Source organism: Corythoichthys intestinalis, chromosome 19 (genome assembly GCF_030265065.1).
Source record: "Corythoichthys intestinalis isolate RoL2023-P3 chromosome 19, ASM3026506v1, whole genome shotgun sequence".
Lineage (NCBI taxonomy): Eukaryota > Metazoa > Chordata > Actinopteri > Syngnathiformes > Syngnathidae > Corythoichthys > Corythoichthys intestinalis.
The window spans coordinates 17,832,201-17,847,361 of NC_080413.1; the positions used below are offsets into that span (position 1 = coordinate 17,832,201).

General features: G+C 38.4%; 2 protein-coding genes across 9 annotated transcripts in view; one reads left to right on the forward strand and one right to left on the reverse strand.

Moving 5' to 3' along the window:
• LOC130907443 (MAM domain-containing glycosylphosphatidylinositol anchor protein 2-like) overlaps positions 1-15,161 on the forward strand; it is a 459,232-nt gene that overhangs the window by 208,347 nt on the left and 235,724 nt on the right. The gene's annotated exons all lie outside the window — the stretch shown is intronic.
• LOC130907446 (low choriolytic enzyme-like) lies at positions 1,013-5,368 on the reverse strand. Its single transcript, XM_057822553.1, has 8 exons — positions 5,297-5,368; positions 3,221-3,239; positions 3,057-3,116; positions 2,816-2,962; positions 2,625-2,742; positions 1,936-2,114; positions 1,757-1,838; positions 1,013-1,173 (listed from the first exon to the last, which is right to left on the reverse strand). The coding sequence occupies exons 1-8, from the start codon at positions 5,366-5,368 to the stop codon at positions 1,032-1,034; spliced, it is 819 nt and encodes a 272-aa protein (XP_057678536.1). The 3' UTR covers positions 1,013-1,031.

Sequence of the window (15,161 nt, forward strand, 5' to 3'; positions counted from 1 at the left end):
TTTTAATTTATTTATCATTATTTTTATTTTTTTTTAAATAGATTTTTTTTCTATCCAGACGGAGGAGGCACACTTTAGATATATTAAAGTGATATAGGCATCTTTGAGTAAGTTTCAAGTACCTCGAGGCCTGGCCGAGTGTCCTCTTTTTTGAAAATCAAAATACGGTCACCCTAACACATGCTGGCTCTACATAATTCAAGGATGATCATATTTTGATTTTTAAAAAGTGGACACAAATAACAGACATAAATAATCCCCGTTAGTCATACTGTATATTCAAAGTTTATATGAATTGATAGAACGCATGCACGCACTGTGCGTGCATGACGCACACACACACGGGCAGTTTGCCCCGACTGTCGGCCATGTAAGCAATCTTGAAATACTGCTCAATTGTGGCACAGAAATAAAACCGAGCATTCTCAGACTTATGCTTTTCCCCCTCCTTACCTTTTTTATGACTGCTGTCAAGCCCGCCTCTTCCCTAAAAACCGAGTTCAAGCTAGGCGCTAAAGCTAATGCACATCTCTATCGCTGCCGTAGCGCCCTATCTCTCTCGCACTTTGCTGATGTAATTGCTACATGAATTCTGTTTTGGATACTTGACAGTTCAGACCGTAGCCACATTCTGGAAAAATGTGGCGCAGATCGAATTTTAACCACATACAAAAGTGACCTAGATCGGATTTGAAATGGTCTGCTTTTATACAACCTGTTTTGTGCAGACTGTCAAGTTAATGCATCACTCGAGTCGGAAAAACACAAACGCAGTATGACCTAGCCTAATTAGAATTTCGTCCCTCTTGAGTAAAAATGCAGACAGGATTTTGTGAAGCCAACCTTATATTAAAGAACCAATTTTACTCGTAAATGTGATTTTTATATTTTATCAAGTAGTCAATTTAGTAATTCACATCGACATCCCCCAGCCCCAGAAGGTATTTTTCCTTGCCCAATAAAAGAGACGTACTGGTAATTGGGATGCATTGGTTTTATTGAAAGGGTCACTTGACATGTTACATTGTGGCCTACATTTCATAATTGAAGCACTTGTAGAGGCGATTGATCCGGATAATATCCAGATCAGAGATGTCTCTCCGCTGGCCGATCTCCACTGAGCTGTCAGGGATGGGTGTTATGGTGACGGCTCTATTAATTCCAAAGGCGGTTCTACAGGATTACAGAAAAAAAAAAATGTGTAAAAACACCAATACTTGACTGCACTCACACTTGTACTGAAACACCACTGATCACAAACATATCTTTAAACTTATTTGGAACAGAGTGTTTGATAGTGGCCTTGGAAAATAACCAGCTGATGCATCACCAGGACACCAGGCCAAGGCTGTCATGGTAAATTTCCATTATTTCCTTTCCTGTAGAACACATTCGAGGGCTGCTTTGCTTAATCATGCATGGTGTGACATGAATTTGTGCACTTTATAACCCAAAGTTTCAAGAGTGTCCGGAATTTTTGGAGCAAAGTGTCCTGGCTGCTTTTCAGAAAGTCTAAACATTATTTTTTCATTAAGTTCTGGGTTGCTGTGGCACAAGGTGTCTTTTACTGGTGCATGGTAGGATGAAATCTTGGACTACTTCTAAGCTTCCTTCTGTGAATTTATTCAGTGTCGTATGACATGAATCTGAGCAAGCTATCATGAATTAGCAATGAATTCTGAGGCAAAAGTTGACTATTCTGGCTCTATACTTCCGAAATTTCAAATTTAAGGTCAGAAAAAAAATGAATTCTTACCTTCCATAGTGCATTAGGGAGGAATAGTCATAAGGTGTGTTGAGATTATTGGTGTCCTGCTTTTTGAAGTTGTATCGTTGATCTGAGGACAGGAACAATCCATTACTTGACAGTAAATCTCAGCAATGGTCCGACTTAATACAATCAGAAGTCTCGTGATCCAGTAGAAAGGGACTCACACTTCTGGATGTTATCCCAGTCGATGAGGATGTGTTGGTCACGGTCGCTGCGCGTATGCTCGTGGTAGAACCCCAGGGAATGCAACACCTCGTGCTGGATAATACCTTTCTGGACGCAGCCAAAGCGCTGCAGTGACACTACCTGCTTGTACCCCATGCGGCCCATTTGTGAAGAACACCTGTATGGATGGACGAATGTTGAAGAGTGCAGAAACAAAAGATTTTTCCCTTACTCTGCTTTTTAGGTTTTTAACATTCAACGAATTTTCATCATAGTGCAAATAGCACCCTTTTTAAGGGTGCTGTAAACTGTTTAAAAAATCTGTAAAATTTACGGTAAAATAGTGGGACAAATAAGTATTTAGTCATCTACTAATTGTGCAAGTTCTCCCACTTGAAAATATTAGGCCTGTAATTGTCAACATGGGTAAACCTAAACCATTAGAGACAATGTGGGGGGAAAAAACAGATAATCGCATTGCTTGATTTTTAAACAATTGATTTGCAAATCATGGTGGAAAATAAGTATTTGGTCAATACCAAAACTACTGGCAACCACAGCTGCTATTATTTTAGGGTAAATTTTACAGATGTTTTTAACAGTGTAAGCAAAGCCAAGACTTTATCATGCAATAATGAAAAATACATCCCTTCGCAAGGCAGACTCATTGACAAAACATTTGGCTCACCCGAATTTTGGTTCAAAGCTGATATATGACTTCTGTGTTGTGCGAGGGGGGAAGCGGATGCAGGTTCTGGCCTGAATTTCTCGCAAGGCTTGTACAATCCTTCCCTTCTCCTCATTGGCTACAGATAAAATTCCCTTTGTTAATGATGTCAACAATACATATTGAATCCAGTTCTTGATCAAAAGACTTACTGTATTTGTCCACGATGATGTAAGGAACTTCAACGTTGCCGTTTGAAGACTTTGGCCAGAGACAACTGTATTTCTTATTCATGCATTTCATGGCAGTCCTTGCTCTCGGAATCACCAGATCCCCCTCCAACAGGTATTCAGAAGATCCTGAAAGACAAAAAGACGGAGAAAGGAGAAAATGGAAGCCAAAAAATTAATTGATCTGTTTTCAAATGTTCCACTTATTCCTTTGAATCCTCACCATTGTTCATCCTCAAAATTGTTTCTGTGATGCTTTCCTCATCCGAACCCCCCAAGTTCTCTAATGCGAAAGCAGATGACATTCAGTGGCGGCAACATACACTCACACTTTGATACCTATTGATTTTGATCGCTAGGATGGTTGCACACCGACGGGTCACATACCGTTATCGACAGCCTGGTCCTGTAATGAGAATGAAAGAAATGATACACTTAGGACGAGATGGAAATGTGGCTACCAACCACAGTTGAACGATGGGTAGAGCAGACTTGATCATAGTTACTTTTGCCTTATTACGCCCAAATCAATGGAGAATGTCTACCCTTTTTATTTTGTCAAAATAAGCTTTTTTACAGGCACTTTTTCAGGTCAAGTGACAAAGTTCAGCCATCTTGGATATGATAATTTTATCAACAGATCTATCTGTCGATATCTCAACCAAGTAGAGCTGTCCCGACTAGTCGACGTTGTCGACGTCATCGATGACGTAAATGCGTCGACGGGCAAAACATACCGTCAACGGATATTGACGGGTTAAAAAAAAATTACATGTGGATAAAGTTTAGAATGGCGGGCGCTTGCGATGCAAGCGGTTATGACAAACACCCCCAAGGGGGCCGCTGTTATTTCAATGTGACCGGCATTGTCAGATTGAGCAAAGAGGAAGAAAGTGGGCGAGCGAGCGAGAGAGAGGGAGCGAAACAGAGGGAGTGAGATCGGTGAGTTTGGAAAGTGCACGCTGCGCGGGTAGCCCGGAGTTCAGTGGCTGCAGCCCCTGCATTTTTGTTTTGGACAATAAAAGTATCGATAAAGAGCCATCCGACGTCTCTCTGTGTTTTTATGAACGCCGCCGCCTTCCTGAGGAGGACATGGGCCGAACCAACGACAACGAGCCAAGTGAATCGCCGGTTCACTCCTCATTATGGCGAGGAGTTGAAAACACCGCCAATTACCAAAAAGGGCAGAATTGGTGACACATGAAAGTGGCATAAAGCCAAAAAAGCGGACTAGAATAGCCAGAGCCTGGAATAATTTCAAGGAAAATATGGAGGGTGCCACTGTGTGTACTCTTTGCTAAGCTGAGCTCGTATACCACGGTAGCACGTCAGCTATGAGCGAACACTTGAAGCGCCGTCACCCAAGTATATTTTTCAAAGACAACAAGCTAGCAGATTGTAAATCCATACAACTTTCTAACAATTTTTGAAAATGGAAGTTACCTTTATGTGCATCGTATCAACGTGCATTTTCATTTAATAAAATAATTAATGTATATATAATTATATATATTTTTTTGTATTATTAAATTTATTAGGATCATGGAAGCTCCCACTTGGGGAAAATATATACATACATCCTGTATATACATAATGTAATGAAAATATATATGGAAACAGCACTGGCCTGCTTACTGTAATCCATGACTGCACTAATGTTAGTCACTTTATATTATAAAGTATCATTGTGTATATACATATTGTAGTATAGTATAAAATTAATACTATATATTTATTTTTTGTTACTGTGAGTATGTGTGCCTCTCATTCAAAATAGTTGTAATATTTCAGTGTGCCCTCTACTTTATCTATTTTCAGGTTAAAACAAACAAAAGTTGAACAGTTTTTCCCCTCCCCCAAAAATGCGGAACGCACACCAGAAAAAGCATCTGAAATCACACAAAGTATTCTGAAAATGGTTGTCTGGGACATTGCAATTCATTTTAACATTTAGAACAATATAGAGAATGACATACCACAAAAAGAGTAAGAATTGTTTTGACTCCTGTTAAAAAGATGAAGTCTCAATGTTTCCGTTTACATTTTTTTTTTTTTTTTTTTTTTGCACGAGTTAATGCCAGCATCATTTGACCTCATTGTTTGTGATTTATTCTTGATTTATTATTATTATTATTTATTATATTGATGTATGTTATTTATTTATACGTTAATAAAGAATGTAGGTGTTCCAAAATGTTTTTTGTGAATTAATAAGCTTCAACAAAAATTAAATTATTAAAGTAGTAAAAAAAAAAATAAAATAAAAAATTATTAGATTAGTCGACTAATCGTAAAAATAGTCGGCTGACTAATCGGGAGGAAATTAGTCGTTTGGGACAGCCCTACAACCAAGGTACTAACTCAAGGTCTGACTTTAGAGAAAAATGGAGTCACAACTGGTTCCACCATTCTAAATAAACTGTGCCACTTGGTAGAAATCATTTTCGGAGTTTAGGTACTCACCCAGCCAGGTCGTGCATAGCAGAGGGCGACGAGCTGCAGCAAAAGAAGGAACATGATGGCTCTCAGATCCATTGTGTCTTCACGATTGTGCTAAAAAAACAACTGATGCTTGAGGTCAGTCAGGAGCAGGTTTATATACAGGCGGTCAAGGTGTGTCCACGTTTGGACATGTCTTGTTGGGGATCCCTGAACACACGCCTTAGCCAAACATTGACACCCTGGGATAATCTTATCTGTCCACGGGCGGCTGTAAAATTCCTAGGGGGATCACATTTCGGAGTTTTTTGAAACTCAATGTGACAAAGGTGCTGTGTTTTTCCTGTCTGTTTTTATACTTTTAATACTATACGAGGCTTTCCTGAGATGTACCTGGCAAGTCAAATCTCCTCCGTATTTTAATGAATGGCAATAATAAATACAATGAAGAAATAAAGTAGCCTTTCAATAAAATAGAAAAATATCCTGTCGGATTTTGCAGCCACGAGTGCAGCCCTAATTTATGTCATAATTGAAAAATGCAGTGATACTGCATACAGTATCTGATTGCTCCATTAGCAGCGGACAGTTTTACTGTCATGGCTTTTATCCTTGTTTTTCTTTCTTTTTTTTGCCGCCATTAAGAGCTAAGGCCACAGATTTATTAAAGCAGACTACAGTTTATTAAACTTGTGAAAGCAAGAACCTTTTAGCACCATAACAATAATAACAGTCGAATAAAAGTACTTCAAAACAAAGGATGTTTTTTTTTTACTTCCTTACTAACATACAATTACTGTAAATTCTCAATTTCTGGACAAGAAAATGACCACAAATTTGTAGGGCGAATGAAATGTATGAGTACGGACAAATTACAACTGAACTGATTTTGGAAAATATTTACTTTACAATAAAAATATAAAATGTCCTAAATTGGATTAAAAATAATATTCAACAAGCTTTATTTATCACTTTAAACTTCAGTTGAATAAATGAGGATTACATACAATCAACATGTTGAACAACATCTTAGATCCAAGAGAAATACTGTAGTGCCTTCAATTTTTTCAATATTTTGACAAAATTGGAAAACATTAAGCATAGACTTCATAATGATATTGACGGGACATATTCCCCAGACACTGGGACAAGCCTTCAAGTACGGGGCCGTCCCACACTCTGGTTCAGGAGGTCGAAGTCAGTTGCAGTTATTCTCAAACACATACAGCCATCCAACGCCGGATTTAGGTTGAAAATGTACGAAAGCTCTACCGTATACAAACAGGAAGGATTGTCTCAGGAGTGATTTGTTCGAGGATTCTAGGTAATAATTAAATTTTTCTTACCATGCATGCATTTTGAAACATTGTGGAAAAAAATCAATGGGAGAAATTAACCACTACGGCAGTACTTCTCAAATAGTGGGGCGCGCCCCCCCGGGGGGGGGCGCAGAGCAATGCCAGGGGGGGCGCATGTGACCTCGGGGAACATGTTTTTTTTTTTGCCGTACTGGAATAAAGTGTACTTGCACATCCACTCAGTAGGTGGCAGTGGCGCTCTCATTTTCAGAGTGCGAGCAGTATTTTTGAACTAAGGAAGAGCACTCAGCACACACAGACAACAGATATGAAGAGCAGTGTGCCACCGCCATTTTCGAAAGCCGTTTTCCGACCGGACTCACTCACGCACGCAGCGACCCACTGTCTTGTCCGGTTCTCACGTCGCCGCCCGAGAAGTGCCATTTTCGGCTTGGGATCGTCACGACGACTGCCCTCACTACCTCGGCCGCCGTGAATGCGCTTTTTTCGTGCCGTTTGCCTTTTAGCTTTGACTTTTAATACAGTGGGTGATGATGAAAGACCACTGTTTACTGTGTCTAAAAATAATTATAGCAGAAAGCAAGAAGCCAAATCAATTAAGACGCCACTTAAAGACATTAGACCCCAATCTCATTGTTAAGCCGCTTGATTTTTTCAGTGAAAACGTGCCGAATATTGCCAACAATCGTCCTGCTTTGTCAGTGTTACATCAGTAAGCCAGTGAGCATTGTTAGCATGCTAATTGCAAAATAACTCCACACCATTGCAAAGGAGGTAAATACTGTGAGCAGCAAAAATAAAAACTGTCCTGTCCAAGGACACTTTTCCCCCCCTTTTATTCAGATGTTTTTTCGGTCAAATTTTTTGGCACATTGTCCTCATGAGTGAATGTTTCTAATCAATTTTAATTTGGTATTATTTACTGATTTTATTTTTCTGTATCAAATGGTCAAAAATGTACCTTGAGTGTATTTTTTAGTTTGGATGTGATTTTTTTTTTTTTTTAATTCAGGCAAATTGATGCACGTCAAGTCTTCTCTGTTACAAACAAAACAATGTTAATAAAGTTATACTTTATTATAAGTTGATCTATGTTACTTTTTTTCTTTATTAGAAAAAAAGGACACAATGTTAGGCAGATGCGTATTTATAATAGTAATTTTATAGACAAATGATACTATTTACAGTGGCGGCAGAGAGTTTGGGGGGGCGCGAAACATTTACGTCTTCCTTGGGGGGGGCGTGACAGAAAATAATTGAGAAGCACTGCACTACGGCATTGGCATCATAATTCACAATATTTACGTAAAATATATGCTAACTGCCAGGTTTATTGCTTTTAAGCAAGAATCGAGACTGTTTTACGTTCATATGTATAAAGAATGCAGGGATTTATGCATTTATTCACAAGAATTTTCAACGGAAAAAGCTCTTTGTTTACATTTGGCGGCCACTAATTTCCTTACTGACTAGCCTTATAGTTTGCAATATTTACGTTCATATCTATAAAGAAGGCAGGGATTTATGTATTTATTCACAAGAATTTTCAACGGAAAAAGCTCTTTGTTTACATTTGGCGGCCGTTAATTTCCTTACTGACTAGCCTCATAGTTCGCAATATTTACGTTCATATCTATAAAGAATGCAGGGATTTATGCATTTATTCCCAAGAATTTTCAACGGAAAAAGCTCTTTGTTTACATTTGGTGGCCGCTAATTTCCTTGCTGACTAGCCTCATAGTTCATAATATTTATCCAAAATGAATGCTACCTGCACATTTTTTTTTGCTTTTAACCAAGAATCGAGACTGTTTTACATCCATATCTATGAAGAATTCAGGGATTTAGACATTTATTCACAAGAATTTTCAACGGAAAAGCTCTTGGTGGTGATAAGGCGGTGCCACATTGCCTGAAAGACTAGCAGCACATTTGACATATACTCTATACTAGGGCTGCCAAACGATTAAATTTTTAATCAAGTTAATGACAGCTTAAAAATTAATTAATCGTGATTAATCGCAATTCAAACCATCTATAAAATATGCCATATTTTTTCTGTAAATTATTGTTGGAATGGAAAGATAAGACACAAGACGGATATATACATTCAACATACGGTACATAAGTACTGTATTTGTTTATTATAACAATAAATCAACAAGATGGCATTAACATTATTAACATTCTCTTAAAGTAATCCATGGATAGAAAGACTTGTCGTTCTTAATAGATAAATGTTAGTACAAGTTATAGAAATTTTATATTAAAACCCCTCTTAAAGTTTTCGTTTGATTAAAATTTGAAAAATTTTAGCTCGCCATTGTTGATGTCAATAATTACACCATGCTCACTCATGGTACTAACCCATCAAATCAGTTGGACCCAAGCGCCAGCCGAGGGCGCCACACACCAAAAAACAAGTAACAAGCGGACATTACACTGTACTGTCATTTTTATCAATTTGAGCGGGGTATGTGCGTTAATTGCATCAAATATTTTAATGTGATTAATTAAATTAATTACCGCCCGTTAACGCGATAATTTTGACAGCCATAATATTTACGTAAAATAAATGCTAACTGCCCGATTCTTTGCTCTTTTAACAACGTATTGAGACTGTTTTACGTCCATATCTACAAAGAATGCAGGGATTTAAGCATTTACTACAAGAATTTTCAACATAAAAACTCTTTGTGGTGATAAGCGGTGCCACAGTTGCTTAAAGACTAACAGCACATTTGTTTTACGTCCATATCTATAACGATTTCAGGGACTTAAGCATCTATTCACAAGAATTTTCAACGTAAAGAGCTTCTTGTGGTGATAGGGTGGCGCCACAGTGGCTTTAAGACTAGCAGCACATTCGACATATTCACGTAAAATAAATGCTAACTGCCCAGTTCTTTGCTGTTTTAACAAAGAATCGAGACTGTTTTGCGTCCGTATCTATATAGAATTCAGTGATTTAAGCATTTATTCACAACAATTTTCAATGTAAAAAGCTCTTTGTGATGATAAGGCGGTGCCACAGTGGCTTAAAGACTAGCTGCAGATCCGACATATCCACTTGAAATAAATGCTAACTGCCCAGTTCTTTGCTCTTTTAACCAAGAATTGAGACTGTTTTACGTCCATATCTATAAAGAATTCAGGGATTTAAGCATTTATTCACAAGAATTTTCAACGTAAAAATCCTTTTGTGGTGATAAGGCGGCGCCATAGTGGCTTAAAGACTAGCAGCACATTCGACATATTTCCGTAAAATAAATGCTAACGGACCGTTTTTTGTGCTTTTAAATAAGAATCGAGAGTGTTTCACGTCCATATCTACGTATAAAGGATTCGGGGATTTAAACATTTATTCACAAGAATTGTTCACGTAAAAAGCTCTTTGTGATAAGACTGCGCCACAGTGGCTTAAAGACTAGCAGCACATTCGACATATATCCGTAAAATAAATACTAATTGCCCGTTTTTTTGCTTTTAATCAAAAAATTGAGACTGTTTTACGTCCATATCTATCAAGAATTCAGGGATTTAAGCATTTATTCGCAATAATTTTCAACGTAAAATGGTCTTTGTCTGTGTTTGCACTCGGTCAGCACTCGGCTCGTGTCCCGACAATATATTATGAAGCCTATGCATCAAGATCTTTTCATATACTGTAGATTCCTTTCCTTTAGTTCACCAAGTAAATACATTTTCCTGATGACTGGTTTCAGCAAACACACCTTCAAGATTTATAGTGTTTGACCACCCTGGCATCATCACTACATCATAAGATGATTTTACCCCTGCTCCGAAGCAGAGAAACAACTTGTTTAGCAAAATGCCCATTGGTCTTTATCATCCCGCTGGCTTCTAAATCACCGTGTCTCCCATTGCGGTGTTTACCGGAGGGAGAGGAATGCCGCCCGGCTGACTGTAAACTCTTTTAGGATCCGATTTCACACGCCAAGGACGGATGGAAGCTTCCAAACTCAAATCCCGTTGCGGAGGCCATTTATGAGACGCCGTACATCATAACGACGTGCCGTTTATGATCAAGGGGATTCAGGAATTGCGAATGTGTGCCTGCGCGTGTACGCATTTAGGGCCAAAGTCAACTGCCAATGAGAGCGTGACAATTGGTCAGTTTGACATTGTTTTCATGCCTACTGGACATGCATGAATTGTGCTTGTTTGTATGTATACAGTATGTATATGTGTGTTATTCTGGTGATGCGTGAGGCTGCATAGGTAATCCAATTTGTGCTTCTTTCCCCACTCGCACAGCACCGCAGCAGAGCTAAAGCTCGCTGATGTATGAGGCCTCCATCCGCTTTATGAGCTTTATGGTCCCTGTGTCTAATGTCCAACTGCAGCAGACACGTCTCATTTATGACCCACATCATCTGATCCAAGCGAAACGAGATAGTTTTCATTGTTTTTCTAACACCATCAGGAAGTTTTGTGTGAGCCTGACAACACGCAGCGCCACATTTGTTAGAGATCTGATGCAGTACAAGTATTAGTCAAAAGATCTTGGGAGCTGCATTCCGTGTTTACTTTTTTTGATTTCTCTTCTTTCCCGCAAAGAATAAAGAATAAATGTCAACCCTACATACAATACATTTGTAATTTGTACCAGTTCTCCTTGTTATTGCTTCCTGGGTCTTCCTTGTTGTGTTTCCTTGCTGTCACCGTAATTGTGGGTTCTCCGTAGTTCAGTGGCTCATAGATGTTGCCACTCTGCTTTTTGTTGTTGTTGATGTGGTGCCCTTTTTCCTCTTGATGTTTCTATGGCAACTGCAGGAAAAGGGTGTCTGTATATTGTGGATTTCACATTACATTAATGATGCCTTCCTATTGTTTTCACCAATCCATTCCAGGCAATTTACTATAACGAGCTCTCTACTTTAGTTACTAAGAGGGTGACATAATATCAAAATGGTGATATACCGTATCCCAAAAGGTTATCGATTTGCTCCTGCCAAGAATTGATATATCGTTTTGAGGCATTTACAGGTCAGTTCCTGTTAAGTTTGAGTCACTGCCTATTCATTCGTCTTTGTAAGTTTTTAGTTAATTTGTATTTTGAATTTGAAAGGAAAATGTGTTTTGTTTTTGGCGAACTTTTTCATGGATGACTTCCTCACATTCTGTTGTGTTTGTGCTAATGAAGCTACTCACACGTGTAAAATACCATTGTACAACGTTTTGAAACTGTATATTTCAGTTACCATGATTTGAGACCTCCATAAATTCAAGAAAAGTACGCCTTTTGTTTGGAGTGTTTCTTTTTTGGTGTTTAGCAGAATAGCGTCACAGACACACACACATCAACAACCGGAGAGGGAGGGGTGAGCGCTGCCGCTCCAAGATACTTCTGGCTGCATTTTTGAGACTTGTAAAATAGCGAATACCGTACTATGGTATGACGGAAAATTTGAGTGGTTTTGAAATCGTGACGTTTTGATCCCACGGTAAACCTTGAAACCGGTAACCGGCACATGCCTAGCTGCCACCCTCCCAGTTCAAATGGATTAGACGTCTACTAGTGATAAACTCATTCCAATTAACAGCAGAAGGATGAAAATAGCTTGTTTTTCTGTTGATAACCGTATTATTCGGACTATAGACCCTACTCACCTACGTCACAAAATGACGTGTCGCTGTATCCGGCCGCCATATTGTCCGTCATTTTTAAGCCCTATTCTCAATGGTTTCAATTAGTCGTGCAATTTATAGAGCAATTAATGGAAGCCCCTGTGTTATCTGACGCTGTAAACTCATTGGATGCGTTGCATAAAAGGCGTTCTGTGGAAAAGCTTCAGTTTATCCATTCGCCAGATCCATATTTGATGCCTAAATCGATGTTTTTCGACCCGCTGTCTTCGCCGTCTCTGCCTGACATCTGTTACCCTGATATTTACAACTATTTTGTCCACACAAAATCAGCCTATTCTCAAGAAAGTTTGAAAAACTTTAAGAGCTTGGAGGCTTATAAATACTTCGTTGCTGGTTGGGTGAAACAGGTCCTCGTCCACGAAAATTCGGCAGGAATCTATCTTGTGCTCGGGAAGGTGAGTTACGAAATTTTCAATTCAAAATCTTTTGTTCTTGCTAACATCCACTGTCAAGTCTAATGTATTTCATGTCATTTGTCAATGGAGCTGGGGCTTTTAATGTTTATATGGTTTAGCGATAGCACTCTCACTACATACATATATAATATGTAATAAATATGAAGTGCGATAGCACTACTCCATATTGTCCCTAGTTGAATTTATTTTTTGGCTTTTGACCTCAATAGTGAAATTGTAAATTAATTGTATGACAGCTGTCTTATTAACCCCTTATAATTATTTATTTTCAGGTACTTCATTCACAACGTCTGAGTGTATGTTGTCGGCGATTAGTCTAGCAATGATCTTAATTGTGGTTGTCAGCCCAAAACCCTCTAAATATATATTAAATGCATCTTACCAGATATAAAATGATTACTACATAATCTGTGGTAATCGTTTGGAGCCCAGTTTTCTCGTCGAATTGCAGCAGTCCATCTTGCTCTCCTCTCCGGGTCTCTCGGAATACGGTAGAACTTCAAGTCTCTCCGTCTATCTTCTCTGTTATTGCAACCGACCGCCACACACGCCTTCACCATTTTGATTATTAATGTTAACGAGCAGAAAAACACGCCATAATAGGAGGAATTTACGTAGCGGTAATGCGTCAACACAACGAGTTGACGGACAATATGGCGCGGGGGTGTGGTTGTGACGTCATGTGAGTAGGGTCTATAAGTCGCAGTTTTTTTTCATAGTTTGGCTGGGGATGCGACTTATACTCTGGAGCGACTAATGTGTGAAATTATTAACACATTATTATTAGGGTTATTCCGATCATGTTTTTTTGCTCCCGATCCGATCCCGATCGTTTTAGTTTGAGGATCTGCCGATTCCGATATTTCCTGATCCGATTGCTTTTTTTTTTGCTCCCGATTCAATTCCAATTATTCCCGATAATTTTTCCCGATCATATACATTTTGGCAATGCATTAAGAAAAAATGAATAAAACTCGGACGAATATATACATTCATCATACATTACATAAGTACTGTATTTGTTTATTATGACAATAAATCCTCATGATGGCATTTACATTCTTAGCATTCTTTCTGTGAGAGGGATCCACGGATAGAAAGACTTGTAATTCTTAAAGGATAAATGTGACCTTGTATATTGTGATTAAATATTGCCATCTAGTGTATTTGTTGAGCTTTCAGTAAATGATACTGTAGCCATTTAACTTCTGCCCAAATGCATGATCGAAAGTGCAACCATGACTGTGCGTAGTGGTACCAATTGATATATCTTCTCTGCGTTGGGAAATAAAATAGGGTGTTAGGAAAAAGATCTACTATCTTTCTTCCCCACATTGCTTCCCACGATATTTCTAATTGTTGAGAGGGGGATTGTAAGGCTTTAGCCAATTAAAAAAAAGCTTCAGAGGCTGCCAAAATTCTCTCTACTCATTTGACGTTGCCTTTTAACTCTATGTATACGTAAAACGATGCCATTATAGACTGAACGCGACATGATAGCCCTAGTTTAAGCCAAAACTAAAGACTCTGGATGAGTGTAAGACATTTTGTCTGTAACGTTAAATACAATTAGAAAACGATTTAATTAAAAAATATATATATATATATATATTAAAAAAGGCATGTCCGATATTTTTTTGCCGATTCCGATACTTTGAAAATGACGTGATCGGACCCGATCAATGCCGATCGATTGGGATATCTCAAATTATTATATCATTTCACATGTTATTTTGGTGTTTTGGCGTGACACTGATGGTTTGGTAAACTTGTTAGCATGTTCTTTATGCTATAGTTATCTGACCAACTCTTAACTCATTCACTCCCAGCCATTTTCCCCGGAGCAAGGCCCTTCGCTCCCGGCCGTTTTACTGGATTTTGACTGATTTTGCAAGGCCCACTGAAAATTCTGTTCTATTGCTATATAAACATGGAACCCACCAAAAGAAAGATGAAACTCTCTTCTTTCAGCAGAAAAAAAAGTTAGTTCATATCTTTTTCCATTCTTTAGAAATCAGCATTAAAAAATAGCTTGTTTGAGCAATTTTCCAATTTCTGATGAAAAAACAGAAATTGAGCTTTTTTGTGAAAGTATACATTTCAAACATAACTTTGACTTATACACACCTATTTTTTGCTTTAGTTACATCCCAAACATCTGAATGTTTTCCTTTTACAAAATAAGATAAACAACAAGACAAATAGAGCTTTTGATCGCAAAGTAACAATTTATTTACACATAACTAAACTATTGAACTGTTGAACTATTTGCGCACATAACAACGGGGAAGGCTCTCAGATGCTCCCGGTTGAATGAGGTGGCTCCCAGTAATCTGATGAGTCCGTATCAAGACTGGTTTCACTTTTTTCATCATCTTCATCGTTGGTTTCAACCTCGGGCTAATGAGTAACCCAACGTGAGCTCCGCAGAACACATGTGGAACCTGACACTGTTGTGGACGTCATTGTCTCATCAAGATA